Source organism: Puma concolor, chromosome D3 (assembly GCF_028749965.1).
Source record: "Puma concolor isolate L17-30 chromosome D3, mPumCon1.1.hap2, whole genome shotgun sequence".
NCBI classification, from domain to species: domain Eukaryota; kingdom Metazoa; phylum Chordata; class Mammalia; order Carnivora; family Felidae; genus Puma; species Puma concolor.
This window is the reverse complement of record NC_141678.1, coordinates 26081831-26104443: the sequence shown is the minus strand read 5'-3', so window position 1 is coordinate 26104443 and position 22613 is coordinate 26081831. Positions and strand designations below refer to the sequence as shown.

General features: G+C 45.9%; 2 protein-coding genes across 6 annotated transcripts in view; one reads left to right on the top strand and one right to left on the bottom strand.

Annotated features, from left to right (window-relative positions):
* HPS4 (HPS4 biogenesis of lysosomal organelles complex 3 subunit 2) overlaps positions 1–12058 on the bottom strand; it is a 27845-nt gene extending 15787 nt beyond the window's left edge. The window contains exons 1-6 of one of the 5 annotated variants that reach the window (XM_086682190.1): positions 11929–12058; positions 9717–10218; positions 7939–8029; positions 5803–5946; positions 2168–2275; positions 1415–1531 (exon numbers count right to left, since the gene is read on the bottom strand). In XM_086682190.1, coding sequence (XP_086538316.1) covers positions 1415–1531; positions 2168–2275; positions 5803–5946; positions 7939–8029; positions 9717–9757 — 501 coding nt within the window. In that variant the 5' untranslated portion in view covers positions 9758–10218; positions 11929–12058. Of the gene's footprint in view, positions 1–1414; positions 1532–1998; positions 2136–2167; positions 2276–4926; positions 5060–5802; positions 5947–7938; positions 8030–9716; positions 10219–11924 lie in introns of those variants that run through there. The other 4 variants (XM_086682191.1, XM_025933390.2, XM_086682192.1 and 1 more) reach the window with 4 other exon arrangements.
* Positions 12024–22613, top strand: part of SRRD (SRR1 domain containing) — a 17494-nt gene continuing 6904 nt past the window's right edge. Inside the window, exon 1 of the mRNA XM_025933558.2 lies at positions 12024–12207. Within this exon, the coding sequence (XP_025789343.2) occupies positions 12047–12207 (161 nt within the window). The 5' untranslated portion in view covers positions 12024–12046. The remainder of the gene's footprint in view (positions 12208–22613) is intronic.

Here is a 22613-nt window from a genome sequence, read left to right as displayed (position 1 = left end):
ACAGAGCTGGTTTCGTATCCCACCAAGTCCCATAACTCTGTCCCGTCACATAAAATGAAAGCATCAAGGTCTCTCACTCAGGGAAATAATCCTCAACTCGACGTTCCTTGCAAGGAGTCCGTTGCCTAGAAGTCCCTAAGAATACCGGAAGAGGATCTGAACCCGGTCAAGAGTCGCCAGCAGTAGCTAAAAGCTTCTTCCCATTACCTGCCGACAGCTAGAACCTGCAAGCACCATCGTGGTCAGAGTTCAGTGCCAAGGGAGCAAGCTCTGGAGCTGAGTTTGCTCTTTCAAGCCTCAAGACAGTGCCCGGTCCCAGCCAGCCATTCCGCAAAGCTCTGTGGCCAACTCTGAAAATCCCTCCAACCGGAGCCAGGAAAGCCCGTCTCCGATTCCAGCCAGAGTCACGCTCTGTGAAGGCACAGCCACGACCCCACCTGCCCACTGACGGGACCCTCTTGACTCCTGTGGTGAGACGCGGCCCACACGCCTCCTCAGGTATTGGGGCGCAGGAGGACCATTCTTCAGGGGGCACAGCCTCGCGTCTCCCTTTGGCCTTGACAATGAGGACGTGATGTTCACCAAGATCAAGGCCACTGAGCAACAGGCAGCGTCGGTGGTCAGGCCAACCATGCAAGCTGCCTATGTGTCACTGAACACCAGTGGCCAATGGAGCGGCTCCGGGACAAAACGCTCCCAAGGACTCCCTCCCAGACAGAGACACCTTGTTTGTAAAATGGTACCACTGGGGGCGGGGGGCGGGGGGGTGCCTAGGAGGCACAGTTGGTTGAGCATCCAACTTCGGCTCAGGTCAAGATCCCATGGATTGTGGGTTCAAGCCCGACATCCGCCTGTGTGCTGACCGTGTAGAGCCTGCTTGGGATTCTCTCTCTCCCTCTCTCTCTCCGCCCCTTCCCTGTGTGCTCACGCACTCCCTCCTTCAAACTAAACTAAACTAAACTAAAAGTCACACTGGGCATTTTTGATGGTGGGAATACAAGTCAAGTGTATCATACTCACATCAAAAAAGATGTGGGGACCTTCAGATGCCAGAGTCCAACACTTCTGGGGCACTAGCAAAATAACACCACCCTTTACTGAGTATTTACTTTGTGCCAATTTAGCTATGGTCTCGCTGTACTTTCAAAACAGTCCTGGGAGCGGGCATACCAACAGCAGTTTGCAGGTTGGGAAACCGGGGCTCTGAGAGGAGACCTGGGCTGTCCAAGTTCACACGGCTGGCGAGCGGCAGCGTGGAAGCGGAGCACGGGTCTTAATAACCCTCCCCCTCCCCACCGAGAAATGACACGTTCTAGTCTCTTCTCTGGATAGAGAGGTCACAGAAAGGGAAGAAGAAAATGTCCAGAAGCTCTGTTCCTTTAGGCGGAATGGGTAAGGGGAAGGAGGGTGTTACTTTAGTTCGGTCCAGGTTCCAGAGGGAGTTGAATATCTTGTGCAGGTCACTGGTGTTCTTTAGGACCTGAGCAATGAAGGTGTCCCAAGCAGCGTGCAGGTCTTCCGGAGAACGGTTCTACAACAGAAACCACTGGAGGTCAGCATCCAAGATTTGGAGAGACACCCCCTTTGGCAAGGATCCCTACTACTACGAAAATCATGGGATGCCTGGAAGCCTCAGCCGGTTGAGGGTCCGACTCTTGATTTCGGCTCAGGTCACAATCCCACAGTTCATGGGTTCGAGCCCAACGCCAGGCCCTGTGCTGGTGGCACGCAGACTGCTTGGGATTCTCTCTCCCTCTCTGTCTGCCCCTCTCCCACGTGCTCTCTCTCAAAATAAATAAATAAATCATTCCTGACACAGGAAACTGGCCAGAAGGTAGGGCCTGTTTTAAACTTCCCAGGCACACGGGACCCCTCCCCCCCCATAACTCACCCACCATAGACCCAGCGCTCGTGCTGGGGGTGGGGGGGCAACCTGGTCTTCCAGCCGTCCCAGGGAGGAGGACATGGGGACGGACGTTCGCAGTGGATGTGACCTACACCACTGGGGAGCAAAGGCATCTAGGAGGGACTCCCGGGGCCCTTGACGTTGCCGCAGGATGTGACGTGTTTATGAAAAGTACGAGAGACCCTAGAGCAATGCTGTGCACTGGCGATCCTGGACCCGCTGCAGAAGTCCGCATGTGACTCCTCACCACCATCCTTATACCTGGTAAGCCAGAGAGACGGGCCCGTTGTAAAAATTAAAGACACCAATGAGCTGATCCAGAAACTGCTTGCAGCTAACGTCGGGGAGCTCCACAGCACAGCCCAGCACCTAGAAAGAGGGAAACCAGGAGACAGGCATCTTCCTTTGCTCTGAGTCCAAACCTGGAATCCCGGCATCCAGGGCTCCACAGGGCTAGAAGGTACTGACCCGCTGAAAATGGATGGGTCTACACCAGGCCTACCGTGTCCACTCCAGCCCCGCTGGTCTCCAAGAGAGTAAGTGCTGTTTGTATCTACTCAAGTTGTCCAACCTGGAATGTCCTCCTTTCTTCTGTCTGTCTGTCCAAGGCTCACCCATCCCCTCTGCGCCCACTGCAGATTCCAGCACCTTCATGGTGCCCGTTCAGGTCACTCTGACCAATGCAGACCTCTTTGCTGACCCCTTATATTATCAGGACTGTTAGTCGCACACTGGGTGTTTAATGCGGGTTCTGTTACAAACGCTGGACAGGACTCTGACTGTTTCGTGAATGGCGTTCTCGTCTCCCGAGCTGGACCAACTGCTTCGGGAGAGGAAGCAAACCAATCATCACACAGTTCTAGACTTCCAGAGTGTCGCGGTGCTCAGTTCCGCAGAAGAGAAACGTGTGCTCCGTCAAAAAGCAATCTGGCTGCATACTGAAAGAGCCTGAGAAGAGTCTGTATTCTTTGACCCAGTCATTCAACCTCTGGGGATCTTTCCAAAGGGAATCACCAGAAACCAAGAAACAAACAAACCCTGACATAAGACAAACGAATTCCTGACTGTAAGCTCCGCTGAGGCCAGGATCTTTGCTCGGTTCGCTGATGCAACCCAAGGGCTTAGCACGGTCTGGCACACGGTGCTTATTTCTTCCCTCATTGATCCATTAACCTATCGGATGCAACTCTAACAATCCCACCGCCAGAAACTGACATACTGATACCCAGAATATAAAATAGCTAAAGAAGGCTGGAGGACGTGGACTATCTGATTTCCGGACGGTGCAGTACTCGTACGGGATCTTCCAATCGATCAATGGAAAAGAACAGAGCCCAGAAACAGACCCCCACTGATGTGGTCGCCTGATCGTCAACAAAGGAGCCAAAAGAAGCCAAGCGGGAGAGTTTTGTCAAGAGTGGTGCTGGAACCACTGGATATCCATATGGAAAAAGAGGACCTTTGACTCTATTTCACACCACGCACCAATAATGATCCAAGAGGGATTACAGACCTAAGTTTGAAAGCTAAAACTACGGGGGCACCTGGGTGGCTCGGTTGGTTAAGTGTCCAGTTCTTGATTTGGGCTCAGGTCATGTCATGAAATCGAGCCCCATGTTTGGCTCCGCCTTGACAGTGTGGACCTTACTTGGGCTTCTCTCTCTCCCTCCCCTGCTTTTGTGAATGCACACGTGCGCTCTCTCTCTCTCAAAATAAACTTAAAAAAATCAAAGCTAAAACTATAAAGCTTAGAAGAAAAAAATTGGAAAACAGCTTCTCCAGTAGGATAGGTAGTGGTTTTACACAGGATACAGAAGGCACTAACCACAAAAGATAAAACTAGTATGTTAGGAATTAAAATTAAATTAAAATTGAGACATTCTGGGGGTGCTGGCTGACTCAGTCTGTAGCATGTGTGACTCCTGATCTCTGGGTTATGAGATTGAGCCCCACGTTGGGTGTAGACGTTAAATAAGTAAGTGAACTTTTAAAAATAATTACAATGTTCTGCACATCAAAAGACATCATTAAAAAAATTGACAGGCACATCACAAAGGGGGAGAAAATATCTTTAAAATATGTATCTGACAAATAGCAGGTATCCAGGATATATAAAAGACTAACAGGACTTAGGACTCTATAAAGAGAGAAAACCCAGTTTAAAAAATGGACAAACGGGTGGCTGGGTGGCTCAGTCAGTTAAGCCTCTGTCTTCGGCTCAGGTCATGATCTCATGGTTTGTGAGTCTGAGCCCCGAGTTGGGCTCTCTGCTGTCAGCACAGAACCTGCTCGGGATCCTCTGTCTCCCTTGCTCTCTGCCCCTCCCTGCTTGTGTGCACATGTGCTCTCTCTCTCTCTCTTCAGAAAATAAACATCAAGGAAAAATAATCTAAAAAAGTAAAAATAAAAAATGGGCAAACTTTGGGCAGATACTTCTTGAAGGGAGACATACCAGTGGCCATTAAGCCTACGAAAAAGCCTTCACAGCATTGGTCATTAGAGAAACGGAAACCCAAACCAAAATGAGATATCAGTACACCCCCAGCAGAGTGGCTCAAACCGAACAGGCTGACAGCATGGTTGACAAGGACGTACACGAACGGGTATTCTCACACACGGTTGGTAGGACTGTAAAATGGAACAACCGCTTCGGGAAAAGGCCTGGAAGTTTCTTATAAAATCAACCTACACATAGCCCGTGACCTAGCGAATCTCTGCCTAAATATTTACCCACGAGAAATGAAAAGTTATGTCCACAAAAAGACTCGTATAGGAATGCTCCTAGCAGCCTTATTCTTGACTGTCCCTGATAGAGGTGGTTCACGTATCCAGAAAAAAGCAAGGGCGGGAGTGGAGGGATATATTCAGACAATGGACATTCAGACAATGCTGTTCCACGATACAGAGAACAAACTGTGGATGATGCCCAGCGAGGTCACAGGAACGACAGAAGCCTGCGGACAGGAATACTGTACATACTCTTTCACTCCTACTGACAGTCTAGAACGGGCACAGCTCACCTGCGGTGGGAAAAAATCAGAACGATGGTTGCCTGGGACGCGCGAGTAAGAATTAGCTGGACATAAGGGAGCTGCCCGGAGCGACGCTAACATTCCGCACCTTGATGGGGATTCGTGACATGCAGGGTGTCATCTGTCCAAATGTATTAAGTGGCGCGCTCAATATCTGTGAGTTTCGGGGTATGTAAATCTTACCCCAAAACAAAACAAAAAACCAACACAAACCACTACTGAGCTCTAATTAACGTCATGCATAATGAGGTCCTAGGGGTGGGGAGGAGTATACCAGCGTGTGCAACTTTGGCAAGCATTAAAATAAAAACTGGATTGCCAGAAGATGAAGGCATGGATGGAGAGATGTGATAAAGCGACTATAATAAATTATAAATAATACATATAATGAAATGGTAACTGCAGAACCTTGGAAATACACAGGACTGTTCACTGTAAGATTCCTTCAACGGTTTAGTATGCGCCTGGGTGGCTCAGTCAGTTGAGTACCTGACTCTTGATTTTGGCGCAGGTCATGATCCCAGGGTCGTGGGATCGAGCCCAACGTCGGGCTTCACGCTTAGCGTGGAGCCTGCTTAAGATTCTCTCTCTCTCTTTCCCTCTGCCCCTCTCCCCTGCCCGTGCTCTCTCTCTCTCTAATAAAGAAATAAAAAAGAGACGTTCCGGAGAGTGCTCAGTTATGATGGCACCTGCAGAGAGTGACACAGGAAGCGCAGATGTACTGCATGAGGGACCTGGGGGTGTGGAGGGGGTCCCAGGCTCCAGAGCCACGGAAAGCACTACCTTCTACACCTTACCAGCACAACACTCATCACCAAGGCAGATGGCCACCCTGTCGGCACAGGTTCTGTCTGGCAAACTTACCCAAAGGTACTCTCCGTCAACCTTTACGGCGAACTTCAGTTTCCGCAGACGAACGAGGGTGGGAGCTGAGGCGGAGAGGTCAGAAATACAGCGCACCACGCCCGCAATCTGTCCACAGAGCAACTCCTGCTGGTCAAGCAGAGTCTGTGGGAAAGCAGCAAATTCCAGAGGGGAAGGTGAAACCGCTGAACTCGTGTATCATTCATTTAAAAAAAATTTTTTTAACGTTTTACTTATTTTTGAGAGAGAAAGAGAGTACAAGCGGGGGAAGGGCAGAGAGAGAGAGAGAGAGAGAGAGAGAGAGAGAGAGACACACACACACACACACACACAGAGAATCTGAAGCAGGCTCCAGGTTCTGAGCTGTCAGCACACAGCCCGATGCCGGACTCGAACTCGCGAACCGCGAGATCAAGACCTGAGCTGAAGTCGGATGCTTAACCGACTGAGCCACCCAGGCGGCCCCACTCGTGTGTCATTTCTTAGAGCAGAGGCTGGGGCAACAGCAGACTGCAGCCTGCAGGCCAGATCTGGGGGGCTGGCTGGTTTCAGATGGCCCAGGAGCTAAGCATGGTTTTGATATTTGAAGGCCGTCAGGACAACAACAAAGAACGTGTGATGTAGAGCTCACATGGCCTGCAAAGCCTCAATACTCACTCTCTGGCCCTCTGCAGGCAAAGTGTGCTGACCCCTGCCTGGGATAACAGAGCTGTCTCAGAACATCCCGGCTGCGTGTATATGGTGACTGGGCAGAACTTCATTTTTGTTCCGAGGACTCGGGGCACTTGCACAGGTAGGAGCAGGAGCCGTTCATCCCCATTCAGATCCCCTGCAGAGTGGCCAGAGCAGCCTAGACTAATCCCAACTACCCCAGCAGGAACGCGATCACATGAGCGAATGCAGAGGCCGTCTGAGCATTAACTAAACTGCAGGACAGCCAGACGCCGTGTGACGCAAGAGAAAATGTACACGCCACCTAGGAAGAAGTCCTGCCTAAAAGAGCTTGAATCTACTCGAGGCTCTACGTCTTACTAAGAGCGTAAAGGACACAGGGGAAATAAGACCTGAAGTGACATCCACCACGAGGAAGTGATCGGGCAGAGATCAAAACAGGAAGGCAAAATTTGAATATAGTATCACATGATATTAAGGGATTACTGTGACCAATTAACTGGTGACGGGCACAGGAGGGTCCATGACACTCTCCTCTCTGCTTTTGTATACGTTTGAATGAGACTGTTTTGTGGTCGTTGGCGTTGTTTTTAATTTTTGTAAGCTTATTCATTTTTTTGAGAGTGAGCGAGCGGGGGAGGGGCAGAGAGAGAGGGAGAGAGAGAATTCCAAGCAGGCTTCACGCTGTCAGCACAGAGCCCGATGCAGGGCTCGAACTCACGAACCGTGAGATCGTGATGAGCTGAAACCAAGAGTCAGGCAGTTAACCGACTGAGCCACCCTGGCGCCCCATGGAAGTGTTTTTGATGAGCCGATCAAGGGGTGCCTGGGTGACTCAGTTGGTTAAGCGTCTGACTCTTGATTTTGGCTCAGGTCATGATCTCACGATTCTCAGTATTCCTGAGTTCCAGCCCCACATTGGGCTGTGTACTGTGGGTGCAGAGCCTGCTTGGGATTCTCTCTCTCCCTCTCTCTGTCCCTCCCCCACTTGTGCTCTCTTTCTCAAAATAAATAAACTTAAAAAAAAAAAAAAAGAGCCGATCAAAACTTGGGAGCAAGGAGAGGCAGACAGAAAATCAGGACGGTGGGACGGCCTGGGTGGCTCAGTTGGTTTAAGCACCAACTTTGGCTCAGGTCACGATCCTGTAGTTGCTGAGTTCAAGCCCCATGCCCGGCTCTGTGCCTGTCCTGCTTGGGATTCTCGATGTCTCCTCTCTCTGCCCTCCTGCCACTCGCGCTTTCTCTCTCTCCCAAAATAAATAAACACACTTTAAAAAAAAACAAACCAAAAAGAAAATCAGGACGGTGGCAGAAAGCCAGAGAGGACGGAAGTACGGAGCTGTCAAGGGAACGCCAAGAATGCCTGGCTTACAAACTGTCCCGACGTAAACACTCTGCTTCTGAAAAGCCACCACGCCGAGGCAGCCGCATCCCCACCGAACAATAACGTGCTGTGGCGCTCACCTGAGGAGGATAGAAATAACAAATGCCAGCCCTCGTCGGATCGCCTTCTTCCTTCACCTTTGAACCATCATAAAGGAAAAAATAATTCCACCTGGCAAGAGAACAGAATGGAGCCATGTTTCCTTTCATCTGGCGATCGAGGCACTTTAAAACACCGCTTCCTATGCCCCAGCGCGAGAAGGGCTCATTACTCAGGATTTGAAGAGCCTTCTGGTGGCCCCAGAGAAGAAAAACACCCAGTGGCTACAAATAGATAACAAACCACTTCGAAAGTGCTGTCGAGTCCAACTAAAAATATGCCTCTATCCCGTCGTCAGACCGTCTGGCCCAAAGGACCAAAGTGTATCTGGGGGAGAGACAGAGCGCCCAGGGACATCTCTTGTTTGAGACACTGACCCTTAACCATACCACCACGTGGTTTGGAACACTGTCATTTAAGGCTCTGATAACCAAATTAGCTGGGGACGTCTTAGCCACACGCCCTGCAACTGCTGGGCACCACAGTCTCTGGAAATATCCCTTTGACCAGAAATCCACGCGTTCATTTAACAAACAATGAGGGCGACAGTGTGCTCTCCCCTTTGCCAACCCTGGGGCCATGGCGCTAATAGAGAGACTGTAAACGTTTCATTTCAACGCAGGACAGTGAGTCTATAACAGGAAAAATGGGGCTTATGAGAGCTCACAGAGGAGCCCCAAACCCCTCTCTGCCCTCACAGTGTGTTAACTCCAACACGACCTGTCATCAAACTTCTGATTTCCTTCCAGAACCCTCTGTTCTTTGCTAAGGACTCTTCTAGTCTACTCTGCAGTATAATTACCTCTTTAAGACCACAAAGCAGACCCCCCCAAAGGCTGAACCTGGGTTTTACCTCTCCAAAAGCACACCCATCAGGCTAGAGCATAAGGAGGAACTGTGACCACTCTTTTGACACCTGCGCTCTTCTCCCTGGATCTACACCCTCCCCCTACCACCCTCCCTGGCTCCTAGCTTCTCTTCCTGATGACAAGGCTAACTCTTGTTTCCAGCCGCAGTCTGCTTCCTGAGTTGTAGGACCAGATGTGGAACCACCTGCAGGGCAAGCCCAGATCAAAAAGCCTCAAAAACGTGTCAAACCCAATTCAGAAATCCCACTGCCGGGCCCCACTGACCCTCTCCTTACGTCGTCGGGGCAAAAGCACCCTCACGCTTTCTGGCATGCAAAAGACACCCTGGGCGTCATAATGGATGGCTCCCTCTTTGTGCCTTCCACACACATAACTGGTCACTGAATCCTGCTCCTAGTTAAACCAGCCCTTTTGTTTGCATTGTTCAATGAAACGTTTGCTGAGCCAAATTGGGAGAGAGGCTTAACCCGTATGGGGCTGAGAAGGGAACAGAGTTTCAAGCAGACGTTGTGTAATAGCCTTCAAGAGGCAGACGGGCCAGACCTCTTCTTATGGTGTAATTCTGCACTGTAACCGTTTCTTGTCTCTTACAAATGAAGATTACAATGCCCACGGTCTCATCGAAGCTGACTGCGTGACCCGGCCGTGGCCGGCTTTTCTGCAGTCAACCAGTAATGCTCGACTCGCTCGAACACTGCAAGGTTTGAGCTCTGGAGAGAGACCATCGGCTCACATGCCTGACTGGGCCGCTCTGAGAAAAATGCCTTCTTTCCCCGCCCCCCCCCCACCCTTAGTGAAAGCAAGACGGTCTGGCTGGGGATTTTCAGTTCATCCAAGGCATCGGTCCAGCAGCTGGGCAGGAGGCAAGCCACACAGGCCTTGCTACTCACCAGGAGGCTGACGTCGGCTCCGTCAAGGTAGAAGTGGCCATTTACTTGCCAGTGGCCCTCATTCTACTTATTTGGGTTGTCTTGTCCAGTATTGCTTTTTGCGCCCCAGCAGTAAATCCAGACGTGAGAGATTTAAGTGTTTTCAGCCACAACTGTCACCTGCTTGGTTTTCACGCAGCATGAAAGTGCTACTTCCTTCCTCGCAGGCTCTTCGGTGCCATGAATACCTCCATGCCTCTTAGAACTCTGGGAGAGAATCTAATAAAGGGAGAGAAATCTACCAGAAAAGTCAAATCCTCTAAGCTGGTTCCATGAGGATCAGCATTCTGGCTCCCTGCAGAATGGACTCTTCAAAAAGCTCCTGGCCAGGAAAGCCCAAGGGGGGAGATGCATGCTGAAGGCGGTGTTCCGAAGCGATTTTCTAGTTTGTCTGATTCAAAGCCATTTGGAAGATTCTTTTAAACATTGTGAAGCTGCCTGTTCAAACATCAGTGCCTTGGTCCTAAAATAAACACAAGGAATAGATTATTTCAGAAACCCATGAGACAGCATGTGACCCAGCAGGGTTAGGCAAACGGTATACTTCAAAGAGTCTTCTAGAAAGTTGAAAATTGTGTTTCAGAACAAAAAAAGAGAGTGGGGCAGGCCTTCAGAGTAAGTTCTTCAGTTTTTTTTGAACAGTTCTGCCACACAGAAGACAAAACTACACAAGTAGTGTGAAATAGCTTTGTATGCCAGGGACAGCTATACAAATAAGGTGGTTGTTGCAGTAATCACGGAACTCAAATTAAGGAACTGTCACCTTGACAGCTCAAAAGTAATCTGAACGTTAAATCCAGAGCTGGGCAAGTTTTTCAAAACAAAAAAGAGTTTAACAAGTGGCTCTCAAACTCCAAGAGAACAGGCAACAGAGCACCATGGAATTTCAGAATCAGAAGGGACCCCGGCATCATTTACCCTGAGGCTTCTCTCTCGTACTGTCAAAAATTAGCTGGTCCCTGGCCTACTCCCTCCAGAGACACAGGCAGCTCATAGTGTTAACTTTATCCTGCCACCAAACTAAGACTGGCCTCCCAGGAACCTCCCAACGCCGGTCTGGATAACACACCAGGAAAACAAAACAGGGTCTCTAATTCTTCCTCAAGAATTAGAGTGGTTCCGGGGCGCCTGGGTGGCGCAGTCGGTTAAGCGTCCGACTTCAGCCAGGTCACGATCTCGCGGTCCGGGAGTTCGAGCCCCGCGTCAGGCTCTGGGCTGATGGCTCGGAGCCTGGAGCCTGTTTCCGATTCTGTGTCTCCCTCTCTCTCTGCCCCTCCCCCGTTCATGCTCTGTCTCTTTCTGTCCCAAAAATAAATAAAAAACATTGAAAAAAAAATTAAAAAAAAAAAAGAATTAGAGTGGTCCCTTCAGAACTCTATTTCTATTGTCACTTTGTCCAAGCTGGATGTCTCAGCCACAGGGTTTCAACTGCTTGCTCACCATCTGTCATCCCCCTGAGAATACTGTAGTTTCCTAAGGCTCTTTTCTTAGAAGTACCTAGAGAGGACCCCACTGACTCGCTGAGGCCTGTGAAATCTCTTCTTTCCTCAGCTTTAGGCATCTTGAGGTAGGCCTCCACAGGCCATACTCATGGTGTTCTCTGAAGCATTATCTGGGGCATGTCAGCTCTTGGAATCCAGGACAGCAGCCTGAGACCCCCATTCCTCGTTTCCCTAGGACCGAGCCCCACGCTGCCAAGGTCCGCCCTCCTATCTCTAAAAGGTCCAGGGGAGGCCGCTAATGTCCCCGGGGTAGGGCAGGTGTTGGGATGCGACCAGAGAAGGCTCCAGCAGCCAGGGAAGTCGCAGCAACCACCCGGAGGAGCCAAGAAGTGGAGGCAGGAAGGTGTGGTGTAGGAAGTGGCCTCAGTGAGTCAGCGGGCCAGGAAAAGGGGCGCTAACGACTGCCATCAGGAACGGGTTAAGGGCACTGAGCGGTGTCTGGCCTCAGCTCCAGGGGGCCGGGAATCGGTGGGCAAAGGCGAGGGGGGAGGTCAAGTGGGGCCGATTGCCGCGCGGAGAGGCCGCCAAGAGGCGCTCTCGGCCGGGGTCCCGCCCCTCGGTGTCCCTGCACCGCCCACCCGCCGGCATAGTCGGGCAGCCCGGGGTTTCAGGGCTCGGGCCCCGCAGGGTGGGCAGCAGCGGGGCGCCAGCGACTCCCGCCCGGTACCTACTCGCGCGGCGGACAGGCCCGAGGATCACGCGCCGCCAGCGCCTGCCGCCCCCTACGATTCCCGGAGAGCTGGCGCGCGGTGATGACGTCAGGCGGCGCGCCGCTGACGTCAGAGGGCCATGGCGGCGGCGGCGTTGGAGCCCTGGCAGGCTGCGGCCCCGCGCAGGAAAAGGCGCTCGGCGGCGCGGCGTCCGCGAGGGAGGGAGGCGGCGGCGGGGGGCCTGGAGGCCGAACCAGAGACGGACGGCCGAGTCGTGCTTCGTCGCATCCGGGAGGCCCGGTGAGTGCGGAGTTGGCCCTGAGACCGAGTCTTCATCCTTGGGAGGACCGCTCCGAGCCTCCGTCTCGCCACCTGTAAAGTGGGCATATCTGCAAACCCTTAGGGTTATTGTGAGGGTTTTACGCAGGTGAGGAGCTTATTACAGACTGAATCGGAGTAAAAGGTCATTCCTCTTGTTGCACTTCCAGCTGCGCGACCTTCGGCAAGTTCCATAATCTCTGTGCCTCAGTTTTCTCATCTGAGAGATGGCCCTGAAAATAGTACCCGTATAGGCTTGTTTTGAGGATTCAGTGAATTAGTAAATGTATGTAAGTGTAAACCACGGTGCCTGGAGCGGGGTAAGTGCAGAAACAGTGTTTGGTATTAATATCATACGAGTGTTGGTTATTGTTATTGCTGACGCCGGGGAAGCAACACGAACGTGATTGACATCTTCATGGTGATCATCATTAGTTAATTGAGGAGCTGCTGTGTTCCTGCCACTGGCTTATGCATTCTACTTAGTACATCTTTATCAATTTGAACATCTCAGACAGCTAGGATCCTGTCAGGGCTCAGAGTCTTAGAGACACCGGTAATGTATGGAACCAGATTTCAAACCCATAGCTTTGCAGCTCCAACACCTGTGCTTCAAAGTTCTCCATTATTCGGGTTTAGCCTAGACCCTCATCCCTCCATGCTTTGCTCTGCACCTTGCAGTTTAGAACAGTACCTAACAGAGGAAGCACTTTGATAAATGTTACCTATTTTTGTTACTTATTTTTGTTGCCATTATTTATTTGCACTCCTTTAAGGGCCCAGTAAATAACAGCTTTTGTTAGTGCTTCAGATCAACAACTGGGGGAAATTAAGACTAATTTTATATGCTCCTCTCCCCCAGAATTAAGGTCAAGAGACAGTTGATGACTCTGAGGTTACCACTGAATAGAAAGGAGTTGGCTGACCAGTTGATTGAGCCTGAGTAAACAAACAGCAGCAACTTTTTCTAGGATCTTGGAAGACGTCTCTGAGAAGGAGTGTGCCCAGGGATTTGGAAAACCCTTAAGGCACTTTCCCTACACCTTGCATTGTTATTCTTCCTCAACTTCTCCAGTATCCCCCCCTCCCTTCCTGGGAGCTCCCTGCTTCTTCTTGTACCCATAAATGTGGTGCAGACCCCACTGCTCTGAGTAGAGAGGAGCCCAGCACTTTACATGCTGTTCTGTGCGCAAGCTCACCAGTTTCCAAAGCACTCCCAGTACATTAGAGCTCTCCTGTACCCTCTGTGATGAACATGAGGGCAGCCTCGGGCAGATGTTTTCAATTCTGTGTGGTAAACGCTGGTGTGTGGCTTGTCTGTTCAAATCCAATTTTGTTTAAAATTTTTTTTTTCTTTTTTTTTAGTATTTATTTTTGAGACAGAGAGAGACAGAGCGCAAGTAGGGGAGAGGCAGAGAGAGAGCAAGATACAGAATCCAAAGCAGGCTCCAGGCTCTGAGCTGTCGGCACAGAGCCCGAAGCGGGGCTCAAACTCACGAACCGCGAGATCATGACCTGAGCCGAAGTCGGACACTTAACCGACTGAGCCACCCAGGCGCCCCCCCAAAATTTTTTTTTTTCTTATGAGAACTTTTAAGATCTACTCTCTTAGCAGCTTGCAAGTGTTATTACCTATAGGCGCCATGCTGTATATTACATTCCCATAACTTATTTATTTTATACCTATAAGTTTGTACCTTTTGACCTCCTTTATCCATTTCACACCCATCCTCCCCTCCACAACCACCAATCTGTTCTCTATCTAGGAGCTCAGTATTTTTGTTTTTTAGATTCCGTATAAAAGTGATGTCATATGGGGCGCCTGGGTGGCTCATTCGGTTGAGCATCTGACTTTGGCTCAGATCGTGATCTCGCGGTTTGTGCATTCGAGTCCTGCATTGGGCTCTGTGCTGCCAGCTCCGAGCCTGGAGCCTGCTTCGGATCCTGTGTCTCCTTCTCTCTCTGTCTCTCAAAAATAAATAAACGCTAAAAAAAAAAAAAAAAAAAAAATTTTTTTTAAGTGATGTCATCTAGTGTTTGCCTTATTTCGCTAAACATAAGGCCCTCAGGGTCCATCCCTGTTTTTGCAAATGGAAAGATTTCATTATTATGGGTGAATAGTATTTCATTTTATATAGATACACCACATCTTTTTTCTCGAATCATCCCTCCCTGGACACATAGGCTGTTTTCATACTTAGCTATTGTAAATAATGCTGCAATGAATATGGGGGTTCACATATCTTTTCAAATAGGTGTTTTGGTTTTGTTTTGTTTTGTTTTGTTGATAAATAGCCAGAAGAGAAACTGCTGGGTCGTAGAGTAGTTCTATTTTTAATTTTTTGAATAACCTTCATACTTTTTCCCATAGTGGCTCTGCCAACTTATGTTCCTACCAACAGTGCATCAGGGTTCCATTTTCTCCACACTCTTGCCAAAGTTTGTTATTTCTCGTCTTTTTGATACGAGCCCTTCTAAACTGGTGTGAGGTGAGATCTCACTGTTTTGATTTGTACTTTCCTGATGGTTACTGATGTTGAGCATCTTTTCACGTACCTGTTGGCTCTCGGTATGTCTTCTCTGGATAAATATCTATTTGGATAATTCCATTTTTTAACCACATTGTTTGGTTGTTTTATTATTCAGTTGTATGTGTTCTTTATATATTTTAGGTATTAACCTTTTATCAGGTATGTGATGTGCAAATCTTTGCTCCCATGCAGTAGGTTGCCTGTTTTTTTGTTGTTGTTGTTGGTGGTGGTGGTGGTGGTGGTTTTCTTTGCTGGGCACAGGCTGTTTAGTTCGGTGTAGTTTTGCTTATTTTATTGTTGCTTTTGTTGCCTTTGCTTTTGGAGTCAGATCCAAAGCCAGGACCTACGTCAAGCAGCTTGTCGCTTATGTTTTCTGCTAAGAGTTTTATGGTTCCAGGTCTTCCATTCACGTCTTTAATCCATTTTGAGTTCATTTTTGTGTATGTTATAAGATAGTGGTGCACTTTCATTCTTTTGCATGTGACTGTCCAGTTTTCCCAACACCATTTATTAAAGAAATTGTCCTTTCCCCCTAGGATATTCTTGGCTCCTTTGTCATAAGGTACTGGACCACATATGTGTGGGTTTATTTCTGGGCTCTCTCTTCTGTTCGGTTGATCTGTGTGTTTGTTTTTATGCCAGGATGCCAATAATCATTATAGCTTTGTAATAGAGTTTGAAACCAGGGAGCATGATGCCTCCAGCTTTGTTCTTTATCAAGATTGCTTTGCTGTTCAGAGCCTTTTGTGACTCCAAATTTTAAAGATTGTCTTACGTGAAAAATGTGATAGGAATTTTGATAGGAATTGTATTGAATGTGTAGATGGTTTGGGTAGTGTAGACATTTTAACACTGTTCTTCTAACCCCTGAGCACGAATGTCTTTCCATTTATTTGTGTTGTCTTCAATTTTTTTTTCCTTAACGGCTTATAGTTTTCTGTATACAGGTCTTTCACCTCCTTGGTTAAATTTATCTCTAAGTATTTTTTTTTTTTATGCAATTGTAAATGTGATTGTTGTTTTGTTTTTTAAGTTTATTTTGAGAGTGTGTGTGTGTGTGCGCGCGCACACACACACTCACGCACAAGCGGGGGAGGGACAGAGAGAGAGGGAGAGAGTCCCAAGCACAGCTCCCACGCCATCAGTGCAGAGCCCAACACAGGGCTCAGTTCCACAAACTGTGAATCATGACCGGAGCCAAAGTCGAGTTGGATGCCTAACTGACTGAGCCACCCAGGCACCCCAAAATGTGATTGTTTTTTAAATTTATTTTTCTGATAGTTCATTATTAGTGTATCAGAATGCAACAGATTTTTGTGTATTTTTTATCCTGCAACTTATACTGAATTTGTTATTCTAGTAGTTTTTGGTGTCGTCTTTAGGGTTTTCTTTATAAAATACCATGTCATCTGAAAATAGTGGCCGTTTTAGTTCTTACTTTCCAATCTGGATGCCTTTTATTTATTTTTCTTGTGTAATTGCTTTGTCAAGGACTTCCAGTACTACAGTTGACCCTTGGCCAACATGGGTTTGGACTGTGTGGTCCACTTAATACGTGAATTTTTCTTCAATAAATACAGACAATGCTGTAAATGTATTTTCCTTTAGGACTTTCCTAATAACATTTTTTTTCTAGCTTACTTTGCTGTATGAATTCAGTATTTAATACATCTAACATACAAAGTAGTGTTCATTGACTTTATGTTATTGGTAAGGCTTCCAGGCAACAGTAGGCTATTAGTAGTTACATCTTGGGGGAGTCAGAAGTTATACTCAGATTTTCGACTGCACAGGGGTTTGGCACCCCTAACCCCTGCGTTGTTCAAGGGCCAATTGTATGTTGAATAAAAGTGGCAAGAGTAGGTATCCTTGCCTTGTTGCTGGTCATAGAGGAAAAGCTTTCAGCGTTCACCATCGAGTATGATGTGGCTTGTCATATATGGCTTTTCTTATGTTGAGTTACGTTCTCTCCGTACCTGCTTTGTTGAGAGCTTTTATCAAAATGGATGTTGAATTTTGTCACATATTTTTTCTGTGTCTGTTGAGAAGTCATATGCTTTTTATCCTTAATTTTGTTAATGTGGTGTATTATTTTGATTCATCCCTGGAATAAATCCCACTTGATCATAGCATATGGTCCTCTTACTGTATTGGGTTAAGTTTGCTGATATTTTGTTGAGGACTTTTCCATCTGTGTTCATGACAGATATTGGCCTGTGGGCCTCTCTTCTTTATGGCATCTTGGCTGGTTTGGACAAGGGCAATGCTGGCCTCATAAAATGAGTTGGGAAGCATTCCTTCCTCATGTTTTTCCTGGAAAAGTTTGAGAAGGATTGGTATTCATTCTTCTTGGAAGATTTGGTAGAATTCACCAGTGAAGCCATCTGGTCCTGGACCTTTGTTTGTTGGGAGGTTTTTGATTACTCATTTAGTCTGCATACTGGTGATTGGTCTGTTCAGAATTTCTGTCCTTGTGATTCAGTCTTGGAAGGTTGTATGTTTCTGGGAATTTACCCTTCTTGATTGCCCAACTATTTGGGGTGAAACTGATCATAGTAGTTTCTTATGATCCTGTGTATATACTATTGGCAGTAATACCTGTTTCTTTTCTGATTATATTTGTTTGAGGCCTCCGTTGTTTTTTGTTTTTTGTTTTTTTTTTAACCTTGGTGAGTTTAGCTACAAGTTTGTCAGCTCTTTTGTTGATCTTTCTATTGTTTTTTTAGTCTGTATTTTCACTTATTTCCATTCCAATCTTATTTCCTCCTTTCTGCTAACTTTAGGCTTCCTTTGTTCTTTTTCTAGTTCCTTGAGGTGTAAAGGTAGATTGCTTATCGGGACTTTACTTGTTTCTTGAGATAGGCCTGTTTCACTATAAACTTCCTTCTTAGAACTACTTTTTTTTTTTTTTTTTTTAAGTAAGCTCTACACCCAGTGTGGGGCTCGAACTCACTACCACACTAGATCAAGAGTCACACGCTCCACTGTGAGCCAGCCAGGTGTGCCATTCTGAGAACCACTTTTGCTGCATTCTATAAATTTTGCTAAGTTGTATTCCACTTTCATTTGTCGTGAGGTATTTTCTGGTTTCTCTTTTGATCTGCTCATTGACCCATTGGTTGCTCAGCAAGCTCCGTGTTTGTGAATTTCCAGTTTTCTTCTTAGAATTGATTTCTAGTTCCATACCACTGGGGTCAGAAAAGATGCTGGATATGATTTCAGTGATCATTTTAGAAAGTTCCAGTCTCAAGTTTATTAAGGCTTGTCTTGTGGCCTGGCACGTGATCTGTCTTGGAGAATGTTCCATGTGCACTTGAGAGGAATGTGTTCCACGTACTGCTTTTGGATGGAGAGCTCTAAATATACCTGTTAAGTCCATCTGGTCTAACTTGTTGTCTGAGGCTGATGTTTCCTTACTGATCTTCTGTCTGGATGGTCTATCCAATGATGTAAGTGAGGTGTTAAAATCCCCTACTATTCTTGTACTGCTGTCGATTTCTCCTTTTAGGTCTGCTCATATTTGCTCTACATATCTAGTTACTGCTAAAATTGGGTCCGTAAATATTTACAAATGTTGCATCCTCTTGTTAGATCGATTCCTTTATCACATAATGTTCTTCTTTGGCTCGAATTACAATGTTTGGATTTTTCTTTTCCCTCCTTCAGTGGACTGAGAATCAGAAGATGATTTGTTAGCTGTGCAACCTGGAACAAAGCACACCCCTTCTCTCAGTCTGTTTTTTTCTCTGTAAAATAGAAACAACAAATTCTTCTCCCAGGCTCAAATAAGAGAGTGTGTATAAAAGAGCTTTGTGAACTGTGAGATGCTGTCCAGATACGAAAAGTGACAATGCTCATGATGATTATGCAACAACCAGATGTTCAGGAGAAGATTTTTTTTTTTTAATTTTTCTAACGTTTATTTACTTTGAGAGAGAGAGAGAGAGCAAGCATGCACAAGTGGGGGGGAGGGCAGAGAGAGAGAGGGGGAGAGAGAATCCCGAGCAGGCTCCACGTTCAGCACAGAGCCCAACATGGGGGCTCAGTCCCATGAACCATGAGATCATGACCTGAGTGGAAAGCGAACCAGACGCTCAACCAACTGAGCCACCCAGGTGCCCCCTTAGATTAAATTATTTGAACCTTTCACAAAAAATTGAGCATCAAAAGATGCTATAATTGGGGGCACCCAGTGAGTCCAGTCAGTGGAGCATGCAGCTCCTGATCTCGGGTCCTGAGTTCGAGCCCCAGGTTGCAGGGTAGAGTTTACTTAACTTAAAAAAGAAAAAAAAGGAAGAAGATGCCATAATTGGACTTGTTTTCCTTTTGACCCCTTTAGGCATTTCTCCCACCTCCAACCCCCTACCTCTGGCAACCACTCATCCGTCCTCTGTATCTGTGAGCTCGGTTTTTTGGTTCTGTTTTTTGTTTTGTTTCGGTGTTTTGTTTTTGTTTTTTAAGATTCCATGTGTAAGTTATTTAGAATATTTCTCTTTTTCTGTTTGGTCTGTTTTACTAAGCACAATGACCTCAAGGTCCATCCATATTGCAGATGGAAAGATTTCATTCTTTATTATGGCTGAGTAGTATTCCATTGTGTATATACACCATAGTTTCTTTGTCCATTCATCCATTGATGGACACTTAGGCTGTGTCTATATTTTCATTCATAAATAAGGCTTCAGTGAACATAGGGGTGCATGTACCTTTTCCAGTTAGTGTTTTCATTTTCTTCAGATAAATAGAAGGGGAATTGCTGGATCATATGGTAGTTCTATCTTTATTTTATTTTTTAATGTTTATCTGTTTTTGAGAGAGAGAGATAGATAGAGCGTGAGCAGGGGAGGGGCAGAGAGGGAGGGAGACACAGAATCCGAAGCAGGCTCCAGGCTCTGAGCCATCAGCGCAGAGCCCGATGTGGGGCTCAAACTCGTGAACTGTGAGATCATGACCAGAGCCAAAGTTGGACGCTAAACTGAGCCACGCAGGTGCCCCTATCTTTAATTTTTATGAGGAACTTCCTTACACTTTTCCATGGTTGGCTGCACCAATTTACATTCCCACCAACAGCGAATAAGGGTTTTCCTTTTCTCTCCATCTTTGCCAACACTTGTTCTTTCTTGTTTTTTTGAAAATAGCCATCCTAACAGATGTGGTGTGGTATCTCATTGTGGTTTCGATTTGCACTTCCCTTGTGATTCATAATGTTGAGCATCTTTTCACGTACTCGTTGACCATCTATATGTCTTCTGTGGAAAAATGTCTATTTGGATCTGCCCATTTCTTAATTAGATTGCTTGGGTTTTCTTGTTACTGAGTTGTAGGAGTTCTTCACATTTTGGGTGTTAATCCCTTATCAGATACATGATTTGCAAACGTTTTCCCATACAGTGGGTTGCCTTTTTATTTTGTTGATGGTTTTCTTTGCTGTGCAGAAGCTTTCTGGTTTGATGTAGTCCCACATGTTTATTTTTGCTTTTGTTTTTACTTTTGGTAATCAAATTTTGAAAATCACTACCAAGACCTATGTCAAGCAGCTTTCCCCCTCTGTTTTCTATGAGGAGTTTTATGGTTCCTGGTCTTACATTCAAGTCTTTAATCCATTTTGGGTTAAATTTTGTGTACGTTGTAAAATAGTGGTTTCATTCTTTGCTTGTGGCTGTCCAGTTTTCCCAACACCATTTATTAAAGAGGCTGTTCTCTCCCTCTTGTATATTCTTGGCTCCTTTGTCATAAAGTGTTTGACCCTATATATTTGGGTTTATTTCTGGGCTTTCTCTTCTGTTCCATTGATCTGTGTGTCTGTTTTAATGCCAATACTATATTGTTTTGATTACTGTAACTTTGTAGTAGAAATCTGAAATCAGGAAGTGTGATGCCTTTAGCTTTGTTTTCCTTTCTCAAGATGACTCTGGCTATTCAGTCTTTCATTACTCCATACCAATTTGGGGATCCTTTTTTCTATTTCTGTGAAAACTGCGATTAGAATTTTGATAGGAATTGCGTTGTGTCTGTAGGTGGCCTTGGGTAGTATAGACATTTTAACACTGTTCTTCCAATGCATGAGCACAGAACATCTTTCCATTTACCTGTGTTTTCGATTTCTTTCCTTAATGTCTTATAGTTTTCAGTATTTAGGCTTTCACCTCCTTGGTTAAGTTTATTCCTCGGTGTTTTATTCTTTTTGATGCAATTTCAAATGGGATCACCTTCTAAATTTCTTTTTCTGATAGTTAATTATTAGTGTATAGAAATGGAACAGACTTTTGTGTATTGATATTGTATCCTGCAACTTGACTGAATTCATTTATTAGTTTGAACAGGTTTTGGGGGGGAGTCTTTAAGGTTTTCCACATGTCATCTGCAAATAGCGAGTTTTACTTCTTTCCTTTCTTGTTTCGATGCCTTTTATTTGTTTTTCTTGGTAATTGCTCTGGCTGGGATTCTAATTCTATATTGAATAGAAGTAGCAAAAGTGGGTATCTTTATCTTATTCCTGATATTAGAGAAAATAATAACAGCTGAAACTTCTCGCCATTGAATGTGATGTTACGTTGGGCTTGTCACATGTGGCCTTTATTATGTTGAGGTATGTTCCCTCTATACCCACTTTGTTGGGAAATATCCATCATAAATGGATATTAAATTTTGTCAGATTCTTTCCCTGCATTTCTCAACATGATCATATGATTTTTATTCTTCATTTTGTTAATGTGATGTATCATGTTCATTAATTTGCATGTGTGAACTATCCCTGCATCCCTGGAGTAAATCCCGCTTGATCATAGTGTATGATTCTTTTAGCATGTGGGTGAATTTGGTTTGCTAGTATTTTGTTGAGCATTTTTGCATCCAAATTTATCAAAGACAGTGGCCTATAATTTGTTTGTAGTGTCCTTGTCTGGTTTTGGCATCAGGGTAATGCTGGCCCCAGAAATGAGTTTGGAAGCATTCCCTCTTCTGTTTTTTGGGGTTTTTTGTTTTTGTTTTTTATTTTGGTTAGGGGGAAGCTTGGGAAGAATCAGTATTCATTCTCTGAATGGTAGAATTCACCATTAAAGCCGTCTAGTTCTGGCCTTTTGTCTTTTTGGAAGTTTGAAATTGCCGATTCTTTTGGGTTGTCCAAATTGTTGCTGTGTATTTTCACAGTAGTCCCTTTGATCTTTTGGTTTTTTGTGGTTGTAATATCTCCTCTATCATTTCTGATTTTGAGTCCCCTCTCTCTCTCTTTTGTTCTTGGTGTGTCTAGGTAAAGGTTTGTCGATTTTGTTACTCATTCAAAAAATCTCTTTTGTTGATCTTTTTTCCTATCTTTTTTTGGAATCTATTTCATTTATTTTTGTTCTGGTCTTTGTTATTTCCTTTCTACTAACTTTGGGCTTTGTTCTTTTTCTAGTTTGTGAGGTGTAACATTTGGTTATTTATTTCAGACTTTTCTAGCTTCTTGAGGTAGGCCTGTATTGCTATAAACTTACCACGTAGAACCATTTTTGCGGCATCCCAAAAATGTTGGTCTGCCTCTAGGTTAAATTCTATTTTGTCTGATATAAGTATAGCTCTCCCAGCTCTCTTCTGGTTTCCACTCGCACAGAACATCTTTTCTGTCTCCTCACTTTCGGTCTGTGTTGTCCTTATGTCCAAAGTGCGTCTTTTGTGGGCATCACATGGATGGGTTGGTGTTTTCAGTCATTGTATATCTTTTGATTGGACAAATTCATCAGTTTGTTCTAAATCACTGTTGACAGTGTTTTGCTCTGGTTTTGCATAAGCTGGTTGACCTGAATAAAGAAAGCCTAGACACTGTTTTTGTCTCTCCTTTTACTTCCACCTTGGAGTTAGTTGTGATAAGGCAAAGAC